Source organism: Gymnodraco acuticeps, unplaced genomic scaffold, assembly GCF_902827175.1.
Source record: "Gymnodraco acuticeps unplaced genomic scaffold, fGymAcu1.1, whole genome shotgun sequence".
Lineage (NCBI taxonomy): Eukaryota > Metazoa > Chordata > Actinopteri > Perciformes > Bathydraconidae > Gymnodraco > Gymnodraco acuticeps.
This window is the reverse complement of record NW_022991444.1, coordinates 1,630,439-1,643,725: the sequence shown is the minus strand read 5'-3', so window position 1 is coordinate 1,643,725 and position 13,287 is coordinate 1,630,439. Positions and strand designations below refer to the sequence as shown.

General features: G+C 41.2%; 1 protein-coding gene across 4 annotated transcripts; it reads right to left on the bottom strand.

Annotated features, from left to right (window-relative positions):
* Positions 1 to 3,465: 3,465 nt before the first annotated feature.
* On the bottom strand, positions 3,466 to 5,852 carry LOC117532879 (NF-kappa-B-activating protein-like). Of its 4 annotated transcripts, none has more exons than XR_004566944.1 (3): positions 5,441 to 5,852; positions 5,045 to 5,170; positions 3,466 to 3,704 (listed from the first exon to the last, which is right to left on the bottom strand). XR_004566944.1 is itself a non-coding variant. In XM_034196455.1 (2 exons), the coding sequence occupies exons 1-2, from the start codon at positions 5,844 to 5,846 to the stop codon at positions 5,133 to 5,135; spliced, it is 444 nt and encodes a 147-aa protein (XP_034052346.1). In that variant the 5' UTR covers positions 5,847 to 5,852; the 3' UTR covers positions 4,014 to 5,132. The 4 variants fall into 4 exon arrangements, 1 of the variants encoding a protein (XP_034052346.1); XR_004566946.1 differs by having other exon boundaries at positions 3,499 to 3,729; XR_004566945.1 differs by having other exon boundaries at positions 3,499 to 3,726.
* Positions 5,853 to 13,287: the final 7,435 nt, after the last annotated feature.

The following is a 13,287-nucleotide window of genomic DNA, read 5'->3' as shown; positions in this document are numbered from 1 at the left end:
ATTAATTAATAAACTACACACTGAGTCTAGATCCTGACCAAATCCTTTTTTATTGTTGATCAAATGTTTTTCAAAAATGTATTCATACACATTTAGAAAAATACAATGTACAATCACAACCAATACAACACAAATTACAAAAAATACAGAAAGAACAAACGATAACAATCAGACAAGAGGACAAAACTATGGAAAAATAAACCCTCCCACCCCCAGATCCGGACCATCCTTGTATTATTGCTCATTCAATCTATATAGCATGCTAACAAATGGTACTTACTTTATTTGTACAGATCTGCATGGGAGACGATGGCGCGATGCAGAGCGCTGTCTGTGATTGTGCACAGGAGATGTACAAATGCAGCCACGCTGCAGCATTGGCAATATTTTCCATGTGGCAGATCAGCTCCACAGATGTTGAGTGCCAGTGGAGGAAGCCTGGCACTTCCAAAGTAGTCCAGCCGGTGTCTCAACTTTACCAACAGCGAGAGGAGACATACAACCCACTGGCCAGAGACATCGCCAACTGTCAACTGGGGGGTTGTAAACGAAGCCGAAGGGGTGAAGGCTTTTGTGGAGGCTTTTGTGGAGGCCTATCAAGTGACAGTGTTCGAATCGAGTCTGGTCTCTTTGTGAGTGAGTCGGGTGTTTTGGGAGCATCACCCGATGGACTTGTGCAGCCATCTGCCCTGCTGGAGGTGAAGTGTCCACACAGCCAGAGGAACATGACCATCGCGGAGGCAGTCCAGTTACCATCCTTCTGTCTCCGTGAGGAGGGTGGGTCATATATTCTCAAGGAGAATCACCCATACTGGCATCAGGTCCAAGGGCAGCTGCATATCACAGACCGGAGTCTCTGCTACTTTGTTGTGTGGACCACGAAGGAGGCGATCATCATCCCCATCCCCAAAGACCCTGCATGGCATGGAAATCTCCTCCTCCTGGAACAATTCTACACCCAGCATATGCTCCCTGTGTTGGCCAGTAGAGAGGAGGACATTTCAATAAACATACTCTTAACACCCTCGGACTCTGCGTTGTGTTTCGTATGTGTGATGGGGTGTTATGCAGAGGGGAGGAAAACAGGACACAGCAGATTGGGATTGTGGTGGAGATGCTGAGCAGTTATTTAATTGTTGCATGTAATTATTATTATTATACTGCGTGCTTCTGAGTTATTCCATCTTTTGCTGTAACATGGATATGTATGTAACTCTATATTTACTTGTTATCTAACACACTTCCTTCTACATCATACACCATCATTATACATGATGGTGTATATAGGATATATATATTTGTATACATATCTGTAAATTGTATAATTTTATTTAAACATCTTTTTGATCTCTCAAACTGAGTAAGATTGACAATAAAGTTGACTTTGAAAAATATATATATTCTTTATGAAAATAGTTGACTGTTGTCAAATGAATCCAAATGAAACGTTGGACTGAACTACAACTATGCCTTTAAATCTCTACGGACTGTTTTTCAGTGGGATGGCAAGTTCCTATCTTTAAACATTTATTATTTTTTTCTCAGAACAGATTTGATTTTCTGAAGTTAATTTAACTTTGCCGACCATGTAAGGTCATCATTAAAAGGTACAATCAATTTGTTTATGGTTGACTAAAATAATGAAAAACATTCATTTGGATAATTTACTGACAGAATAAGAAACTCAATGATGCTCTACTCACCGGTTCCTTTTTTATAAAGTGAAACAGTTGAAACGATAGATTTTAGTAAACTTAAAAACAACCTTCTCCAAAAGCTATCAAGGAATATACCGAATACTTGTTTTAGAACTTTATTACATATTTTTATATAAATAGTTTGAATGATCCATAATTGACAGAAGCTTGTGTTTACACTGACCTGTTACTCATATATTAATGTCTTTGTAACTTCAGTAAACCACTACCTCACTCATTTCACTTTCATTCATCACGGTTCAGTAAACTAAGTGATACATGAACCAGTTTAATCATTATAATAACGTAGGATTGCAACTCTTTGAAAATGTAGGTGGCTCTTAAAAGAGCCGTTGTGTTTGGGTGTGCTGGTCTCAGGTCAGTCTAAGCCCTCTCTCCGCGGATGCGGCGGGCCAGCTGGATGTCCTTGGGCATGATGGTGACCCTCTTTGCTTGGTTCATCTTACTGGGGGGCAGCTACATGGATGTCGGTGCAGTCCACAATCATTGCGCAGTTGAAGGCAGAATGAATTTATTATTGACTCCGAATGAAGCACAACTTCATGTCATACAATACAATGACTTTATTTGTAATTGTGTAAAAAAATATGAGCATTGATTAGCAAGCAGGACCTGCAGGAACAGAGAATGGTGATGGATGGAGCTGGGAAGAGAGAAGAATAAAGAAAACAGATCAACTTTATTATCGGATATTAAAAATTCAATTTCAAAACAAGTTGCCGCTCCTACAGTTTTCTAGTATGTAAAGATGATTTCACATGACCTATGCAAAATATCACACTCAATACATGTGTGTCTCTGGGGGGTGCATTGTGCCTTTGATGTATATAAATAATATACCATAACCAAATACTATTACGTACAGTGGAAATCAGGTTGCCAGAGCAGGTCAGTGTGCATGTTCCTCAACGTCTCAGCAGTTACAGGTGAGGTAAATAAAATAAAAGAGAAAAAGGTCAGTAACAACACTTTAAAGTAAAAACACTTTGAATAATTATCTCTTCTAACAATTTTCTCTCAATAAGCACACAATGACTGTCTTTCCAACAAACAGATTGTCATCACAATGAAACACGTCCAGAAGAATGTCATGCAAAGCTCCCTGCCTGCCTTCGACTCTCCCTAAACTGCTTCCTTAGCACCCGGTGGAGGGCGCAGTAGGCTACTCTTCAAAAGTTTCACGAAATACTTACCATCATGTTTGGTTACTGTTTAACATTTTGGTTTACTTCATGTAATAAAATAATAACTTCATGGTAAGGCTACTAAAAATGACAAGGCTAAGTAATGTAATGCTAACTAACGTGCTCGCTACTCGTCGCTACTAGCTAGGTAGCTAACTTGACTATGCACATGAACATGCACAACATGTATATTACCTATGATATTACCTGATATGTCTGATCCAGCGACTCCTGGTCCTTTCATCAGACGGGAATCGATAGAAGGAGCAAGTGGTATGATCACTTTTATGACTACAACCTGGTACAAAGCACACAGGCATCTTGTAAAAGTGAATTTATTTTTAGCGATCTATAATTTATTGGAGGGAATACATCAGTTATGAGATCTTCTTCTTCTTCGCTTTAATTACGAGTCTTATTATAAATCACCGAGCATGCCTGTGACATCACTTACGCGACCCAGAATGGGATTTGGGATTTGTAGTCTTTGTAGTAGCGTATTTTTCATAGTCTTATATTTCAGCAGTTTTACGACAAAATGTGACTTTTTTGACATGGAAATGATTGTTTAAGATTGACAAACATCATATGTGTAGTTCGTGGCACAATTCAAACGGGATCAAAAGATATGTGTTCTCTCTCCATTGAATTCAATGTACATTTTTCGCTTCCGGGGTCCCATGGTCCGGAAGTAGATGGGCGTGACTTCGCCTCTCCATATGCCCTGGCTGCGGAACGCGGAATGGGGCGGGGTCGGATGTGGGCGGGGCTGGACGTCCGATGGGCGGGGTGTATGGATATCTTAATGACACAAACAGCATCATCTGCTGGACAACTACAATAAGTACAAATACAAATCTGCACTCGACTAAATATAATTAAAAAACTTCATACTAATTAAATGCATGAATGTATTTAAATATGTGGTATAAAAAGTCATATTTTCTATTAGTGTATTTAAGTTCATTATTTAATATTTGTTTTAATTGATATATTAGTGTATTTAAGTATATTATTTAATATTTGTTTTAATTGATTATTCATTTAGTTAGTTCTGTGCATACTCATATCTAGTCCATATATTTCAAATGATACATTGCACTGCATTTCATAGAATGATAGAAAAAGCATTTATTATTTACAACATTTATCATATAACAGAACAATCATTAAGATAACAGAACCGAAAAAGCAAATACAGTAAATATAAAAACCAAACCAAGTATACAAAAAAAAAATCTATACAACAGTGAAAGGCTTTGCTGATGCAAACATTCAACCGCGCTCTTCAAAACAGTCATGAACCTTAAGGTTTTCTTTGTCAATGCACTGCTCAAAAAACATTAAATAGTCCGACTCAAATTTGAACCTGAACATAAATGGGTCCATCCTGTCTTCCCAGCTGTCTTCGTCCCGCAGGTTGCTGGCTTCACCAAGGTTATGGAGAGCTGCTTCTCTGTCCAGTGGGGCCATGGAAATAATTTGTGGCAGGATGACTTTATCTCCCATATTCTTTGCAGAGCACCACTGAGATGCCGCCATAGCACTACTTATAAAGGGGTGTTTCTCCGCAGTGGTTCTCAAACTTTTTCTGTCATTCCCCACTTTGAACAGGTGGGCCTTTTCAAGCCCCACCTGTTCCTCTTAAGCTTAATTTTTCAAGCTTAAAATTGTCAAATGTATCGTTCTATAACAGTCTCCAACCTTTTTTAGGAAAAACTAAAATGAAAAAAATAGCTACTTTTACTCCTCTTTTTTGTTGCACATTTTAACATTATTATATGCTACCTTTAACCTTTGTGTGCTGCAACTGACAGTGGCTGACAGTTAACAATAGTTTGCAGCTCTTTTTGGTAGCAATACATGTACTGTATGTATGTAGTGCTTATATGCTTATAGATGCAGTATATTTACAGTGCATATTTAAGGCTATTTCTGCTGTACACCAGTATAAAGGTAATACCTCAGTTTTCTACTTGTTTACTTTTACCCTTTACTAGTATTTTAAATATGTATCTTTCTACCTTGCTTGTGTATCACTTTCCTTTGGGATAAATAAAGTACCTATATATACATATGTATGTTGTCTGTTCACATGCATTTTGTTTGTTGTTCAAGTTATGCCCTAACATTGGCTTTTACCTTTATTTTTTCACCGTTGCATGATTTTTTATGTGGTTAATCACCAAATGCCTTTCTGCAGTCTGATAAGAGCAGGCACTGATAAGGGTCACAGGTCCTTCTCCCTCAGTAAGAATGGTATGGTGTCTAAGGAAGAACACAAAATGGAATACATTCAAATCAGAGTCTACATGTATCAAATGTTATTTCTTTAAGCAGATCGATTCAGTTGGTTTGTAAGAATTTAAAAACACATCAAGATGAACAATGTAGATATTCTACATCTATGGATTCTTACGAACATTTCAAGACCAAGCATGCTGCGCTAACTTATTGGTATGGCCATACAGACAACTTACAAGGTATAGGAACTTGGCAGCGAATGTCTACTGGGTTGCATAATACATCATTTATTACCTTCGGTCGTTCCCTTCCATGATAATGATGATGTATAATCGTCTTCAAATGTAATAACGCGGACAAACAGACCAACTAGGTGATCACATGGATCTTTTTTCTTCTTCTTCTTCTTCTTCTTCTTCTTCTTCTTCTTCTTCTTCTTCTTCTTCTTCTTCTTCTTCTTCTTCTTCTTCTTCTTCTTCTTCTTCTTCTTCTTCTTCTTCTTCTTCTTCTTCTTCTTCTTCTTCTTCTTCTTCTTCTTCTTCTTCTTCTTCTTCTTCTTCTTCTTCTTCTTCTTCTTCTTCTTCTTCTTGGCGGTAGGGAAACAGCTGATGTGTAATGTGGACTCACAAGGCGGGGTCGCGGAATGGGGCGGAGGAGGGGTCGGACGTCCGACCCCGCCTTTTATCCGACCCCGCCCCATTCCGCGTTCCGCAGCGAGGACCTTCTCGAGCTGTGTACACAGAGGAATAAGGGATCTAATCGGACGTTCAATGAGGACAATTATGTCCGCACGGAGTGGCTAACTGGAAGCGCTAAACTTCAGCGTCTATTTTGCTGGCCATGTCTTCTTTTTGACAAGGGTTCGTGCTCCCTGAACAATCCTTGGGCAACTTCAGGATTCATCGACCTTGCCAACCTGTCACGGGCAATTGAGAGGCACGGTAAATCTAAAAATCATATAGATTGTGCTGTGAAATTAAAGCTTTTTGGACGCGTCAGGATTGACGAGACTCTGGATGTAGCAAGAACCATTAGCACAAAGAAGCACAACGAACAAGTAAAAAAGAACCGGGATATTCTGAGGAAACTCATCATTGCTGCCCTGTACCTTGCGCGTCAAGAACAAGCATTCAGGGGACACAATGAGGCCGCTGGCAGCTCTAACAGGGGCAATTTTCTAGAGCTGGTACGTGCATTTGCAGAGTTTGACACTGCACTCGCGGAGCACTTGGGATCGTCAACAGTCTTCAGCGGTATGTCAAACACCATACAAAATGACATAATTGAGAGCATAGCTCGTTGTATCCAGGATGAGACTGATAAAGAAATACACATTTCTCCTTTCATTGCTGTACAAGTGGATGACACATCAGACATCTCCAATAAGTGCCAACTCACTATCATAATCAGATATGTGAATGAAAAAGGCAGTGTGTGTGAACGTTTCCTCGGCTTTTTTGATGTCAGCTTAGAAAGAGATGCAAAAGCTGTAACATCAGTTGTCATGAGAGCCATCGGGAACTACAGCCCAACAAACAAACTGATTTGTCAGACTTATGACGGAGCTAGCTGCATGAGTGGACAGCACGGTGGCGTTCAGGCTTTAGTGAAAGCACACTGCCCCAATGCGCTATTCATCCACTGCTATGCTCACAAATTAAATTTGGTTTTAGCACAAGGCACAAACAACATCCAAGCAGCCAAACTGTTTTTTGCCAATCTCGATGCCTTCCACAATTTTTTCTCACGTTCATGTAAGAGATCAGCACTACTGTCTGAAGTTGATCGAGCTGTGCGTGTACCAGGGGGTTCTGCTGTGAGGTGGAATTTTAAAAGCCGCGCAGTACACGCCATCCATGAAGGACGCGGGTCGCTCTGTATCGCTTTTGACAGGATAATGACAGAGCCGGGATGGGACAAAGAGACCATTGCACAGAGTGCTTCCTTGAAGCAAAAACTTGAGGATTTTGACTTCACCTTCCTGCTCGGGGTCTTTCAGTCCATTTTCGGCCTCACAGAACCACTCTTCCAGGTTCTGCAAAGCAAGACGGCGGACATCAAAAAATGCCAGGATCGGATCATGAGCACTCTCAGCGCTCTCAAAGCCACAAGAACAGATGAGACATTCAGTCGCATTTACGATGACACGGTCAAAGCAGTCGGCGATCCTGTGCCCCGACGTAAACGACGTCGCCGCGGCTGGGACGACCTGGAGCAAGGGTTTAACCAGCACCAAGAAGGAGACGAGGAAACGGTTGTGTCTTTCCGGCGTCTTTACTTCCAGATTGTTGACGGCATAGTGTTACACATGACCCAAAGATTTGCAGATATGGAGCACCTGCACTTTTTTCGGATACTGGAACACACATCATTCACATCGTTCTGCAACCCTGATGCATTTCCCAGCAGTGAGCTGGCTCAGCTGATCAACACGTATCCATTCTTTGATGAGCAGAAGTTAAGGAATGAGCTGCACACGCTGTACAACAACAGGTTGTTTCACAAGCCACCAGGAGAGCTGATACAGCTTCTTATTGAGGATGACCTACAGGGCACACTCTCCGAGGTCTACAAGCTGCTCCAGCTCATGCTCACGATACCAGCCACCAGCACATCAGCAGAGCGCTCCTTTTCCTGTCTTAAAAGGATCAAAACGTATCTGAGGAACACGTGTGGACAGGACAGACTTGTCAACCTAGCCACAATATCCATTGACTCTGTTGTTGTGGAGGACCTAAAGGCCGCTGGGAAGTTCTATGACATTGTTATTGACCACTTCGCTACCATGAAAGACAGGAGAATGGCCTTCCTCTTCAAATAGGGTGAGTGAAATGCACACCCCTTTCTCTCTGTGCATACCTGTTGGCTGAACTGCCCGTGTAGCTATGTGTGCAATTTCTGATGTGGTTCTGTTGGTTATTGTGCATTGCTTGCCTGGATTTAGCTGCAGGTGTTCAGTCTGAAGTAGTTGTTTTATTGCAGTTGTTTAATTAGCACAGGGTGCTGCTATCTGAAAATCAGCACCGCAGATAGCATGCCATATAGGGCCCGATCACCTGAATAGATGAGATTGTTTATATTTTTGTGTTACTTTTGGACTACGGACTGAACTAATTACAGAGACGAGGACTGTTGCTGCACTTGCCATGTGTGTTAGTGTAACAGATGTAAATATGCAGTGGGGTTTATTTAATTTAATTTTGTATAATCACACACATTCTGTGTTTTATATTATTTTATTCTGTGTTCTTCATTTTATTGAATGTTAAATACCTGGCAAGGTCGGAGAGCTGTGCTCAGGAGTTTATTGTTGTGAGGACTTTCATTTCCTTTCTTTGTGATTTTACTTTTTGTATATATTGTGTCCCTCACGTTTCCTCTTCCCTTTTTGTAAACGTTCCAAGCAATGAGAGGAGTCACTGAGGGAAATGTATGTAAAACTGATCATTTTATCTGTTATCAGATTCAGACATTAAACAGAGATCGTCTCAACTTTACGCTGACTCGGCGGGTCTCGTCCATTATCAACACAACGCATACTGATACTTTGATGTGAACGTAAAACTTTAAAGGTCTCCTGATTTAGTTTGTGAATGAATGCTTCTTATTTATTAATTACCGAATCTGCACTGCGCATTGAGCGGCTGGTATTGCATTGGTGGGGGGAGGTTGGCATAAATTAATAAGAAAATGCTTAAATTAATAAGACGAGAGAGTTTCAGCTGGAGAGTGCGTGCATCTGTATGATACAAATGTGTGTAAAATGTTACCGGGCGCTGTAATCACTCATCTGGTTACGTTATTGACCACCCCCCCCGACCCAAAAACATTGGCTTCCCCTACATTTTTCCCCACCCCACGCTACTGATTCAGGTAGCTTGCCTTGGCTGTGTGTGTGCGCGGAGGTTTTGTCGTCAACAGACTCATTAAACTACCCACTTCTCGGTACATAGAAACCCTGCTCCACTTTGTCAAACGTGAGTAATATAGTAATTGGTGTGTTATACTGAAATGTGTTGACGTTGTATGCTTTTCATTGGAACACGCGGTGGGTGTGTGCATTGTTAATGCTAGTTAAGCTAATGAAGCATGTCCATGCTACCTCACGCAGATAGAAATGCCATTGAAGACCAGTTTAGACCAGACAAAGAGGAAGGTAAGCTATGTTAGCCTAGCGCATAGTACCTAGCGCCACTTGTTTTGATGTACGTTTTTGTTGATAACCTCGCAAGTTTGTATCTTTCAGTGTTGAGGTGGGCACCGTTAGGTTCTGTGTCTTTACGGTCATAAACAATGTGTTGGATGTGGAGCTAGGATAAGTAATAATGGAGCTAGGAGTGATTTTCGGTGCAATAATAGGTTAGCATTTTTCGCTCGGGGCTAATTCAGAGGCTCACTGTTAGCATTGTGTGTTTTTTTTTAAAAAGATCAGTTAAATGAGTTTTTTCCCGTTATATGGATATACAATATTCATAGTTTATTAAATATTAAGGTTCCTTAGACGTTATTTCCTGCAAATGACGCGATTTCGGGTCCGTGGGGCCTAAGAGGATAACAGAGTAGCCTATGTTTTTTTTTTTTTCATTTATTCTTTTTCACAACAGTTGTATTTGGATGGAATGAATATCTATAGTGATAATTCAAAGTAATAACAATGATTTTGACAGTGAAAAAGTTCAAATGGAACTGATGGTTCCCAAATTACCCAGAGGTGAGTCCGCCTGGACTTTATTTTTCTAAACCTCTCTAAAAAGGTCAAATTTCACTTGTTTTGCATCAATCTTGATACAGGGTACTTATTATATGTTATAGTTTGGATTCCTAAAGCTTTTAGTCTACTAACCCATCATTCAAGGGTGGTTTTCACTATAAGTAATGTTTTTTTTTTAGGCGGACATTAGAATTTACATGTTTTTACTATGTTCCATCTGAATTTACTTTAAAATAAAAACATCAATATGGTACGGTGGCCCTGAAGTGCAAGACACCACAGCATTTCACAAAACACAACAGCATTTCACAAAACACAACAGCATTTCACAAAACACAACAGCATTTCAGAAAACACAACAGCATTTCAGAAAACACAACAGCATTTCACAAAACGCCACAGCATTTCACAAAACACAACAGCATTTCACAAAACGCCGCAGCATTTCACAAAACACCGCAGCATTTCACTAAACACTGCAGCATTTCACAAAACACCGCAGCATTTCACAAAACACCGCAACATTTCACAAAACACAGCAGCATTTCACAAAACACCGCAGCATTTCACAAAACACCACAGCATTTCAGAAAACACCACAGCATTTCACATTGGACGGAAAGGGTATTCCTTTAGGGAGAACACTTCTTGTTTATGATTGGACAGAGCCAGCCAGAGAATCACTGCTGTGATTGGTTGTTTTTGCTGCCAGTGAAGAAATGACGCTTCGTGATATATTTTGTCATAGACATACTGGCAGGGTGAGTATAAACTGAGATTGAAAGGGTCGCAACCAATGACAAATGTGGGCGTGTCCTATTCAGTTTTTTCTCAAAATCGAAGGGTTAATACCCGTATTACTTATCGAAACTGCACATACAATATATCCGATTAAAGCTGAGACTCCACAGATTATTTAAGTATAGTATCTAGGCGATCCGATCTCGCAACAGGAGAAGCAAACACAGACATCACAACACGTACCTTTTACGGAGCTTTTACGGGAGATTGTCTCACCGTAGCTGTCAATCTGATCAAAATACGTGTTCAATGGCATTAAAACGAGAAAAAACGCGGCTGAATCGGTTGATCCATAGGTTGATAATGTATATGTGGCTTTGAAGCAATTGTTTATAATCCATAATTCCATTTGTATGTAAAAATCGGAGCACAAAAGTTAGCTGCTAATGGTAGCCACCAGAGTGTATGCAGCTTCCGGTTTTGGCTACGCGTCACTCTCACTCCTTATTTGGTAATGTGTGTGTGTTACCCCCTAATCGCACCAGGAGCGTCTGCGCCGCGCTGCGACCTCCTCCTGCGTCCTAACCCACCAGGCGCGTTTCAAAACGTTGCGGAAGCGGAGCGTCTTGTGTGCAGCCTCGCAGTTGTTGGATGAACATTCCACTTCCTGCCTGCGCCGCGTCAAAAATAGGATTCATCCTATATTTTAGAAATTCCTTGCGCCGAGGAGCTTCTGGGACGCTTCGAGCCGCGGCACAGCGCGGCGCAGCGTGTCTGGTGGAATAGCACCCATTGACTAGAGTGGCCGCGATCGCTAAAAACGCCGCAGCCGCAACGCAACGCAGCGCAGACGCTCCTGGTGGGATTAGGGGGTTAGACTGCGCTGGACTGCCGCATAACCAAGACCGGAAGCAGTAGCCACTCTGGTGGCTACCATTAGCAGCTAACTTTTGCTCTGCGATTTTTACATAAAAATTGAATTATGGATTATAAATGAAATAATATTTGTATACAGAGACGTTAAAAACCTATGGATTAACCGATTCAGCCGCGTTTTTTCTCGTTTTAATGCCATTGAACACATCTTTTGATCAGATTGACAGCTACGGTGAGACATCTCCCCTAGAAGCTACGTAAAGGTACGTGTTGTGATGTCTGTGTTTGCTTCCCCTGTCCAACTTCGGATCACTCAGTGATGATACTATATACCTAATTGCATACACTATTTCAAGCACAAATACATTTTTTTTTTATTTCACATACAAACTGTCTTCATTTCTCTTTTCACCCACACCTTACCTAATCACCTACATGTCTTACCAGAAATGGAATGGAGACCTCTTTTATGCCGAGAACAAACACCACTGCCCTGCTAACAGGATCTTTTAAATTACATAGCATGCTATTTACAATTATATCTGATGACTTTCATCCTGTAATACAGTACAATACATATGTTAAGACTACATTTTAAGTCATACGCTAATATTAACCAATACACAGCTTCAATCAATACTTTACTTACCTTGACCACATAACAGCTGTATTGAAGGTTTGCTTTTTGATCAATAAACACAACAACAAAAAGCAAACTCCACTGGTATGGAACATACATGGCCTAATATCCAGAGGAGATGCGTTTATTGAGTAAACAAACGGTCAAGGGCAGAACGTCTGCACAACCCACTGCGCCGCACGCCACGGTTAAGGCTCCTCCAGACAGCCTCCGCGATAATCGATCGTCGACGAGCCTTTGCAGAAATGTGTTTTCCTTCCAGGCGGCGAGCCCACATACGTTTCCCGGTCGCTGCCGGAAGACCTGGGAGTCCAGGACGCGAACGTTTGAGAAATGACGAACGGCTCATTTCGGAGGACACGCGCGCGTCTGTTTGACGCCGGGACGACCGGCGACCCTCCCCTACAGGCGCTCGGACACGAAGGCCCGCCCACAACTGCGTGCACGTCTGTGACCGCAGTTTTAATTCATTATGTATTTCCGTTGCTAGCTAACTAGTAATGTGTGATTGGGATGCTTCAAAATACAACCTCTATAAACTGTATAACTGGCTTAGCTGTCAGGTAGCAGGACTTCAGCTATTTGACTACATGACCGCTGGCCAGTTAATTATTTCACACATGAGGTTCTAACTGGTTGTGCGTCTTGTAAACAATGTCTGTTTTTTTAGGCTCTGCCTCTGATCTAGCCCCTACTGTAACAGTGCTTCTCAACAAGGAGAAACAAGAAGTGAAACTTCTGAAAGAGAGGTTGGAGTGGCAGATGAAGAGAACGGAGGAGCTGGAAAAAGAGAGAGACTTTCTCTGTGCACAGTTGGCATCCTTCATAGGTAGAAAGCTAGCTTAAAGTCAGCAAAGCACTTTTATGGCATTATCATTGCAATACCATGTACTGGGGGGGATTTACAATATAATAGTTATAGCCAGGGTTCGAGTTATAAACTGAGCTCTATGGGGGTCTTTAAAACTAACGCCTGCGCAGTGATATTACTTTTGTCGGTAACGTAGTAGTGTAACGTGCTACTTTTATAATTCAGTAATCACACTACAGTTACTAACATTGCCCCGACACTAAAAGTATTGATTGTGCAGATTGGTCCATTTCAGAATAATATGATATGTTTTATAATGATTGATCATTAAAGTGTTCTCAAAGCTGGTAAAGGTGCAGCTA

Bases quoted from the DNA above. Each gene is read 5' to 3' on its own strand.
- LOC117532879 (XM_034196455.1), bottom strand. From the start codon at position 5,846: ATGGGGCGGGGTCGGATAAAAGGCGGGGTCGGACGTCCGACCCCTCCT. The intron at 5,171-5,440 runs GTAATAAATGAT...GTTCTTCCTTAG, and splicing joins ATGGAAGGGAACGACCGAAG to ACACCATACCATTCTTACTG.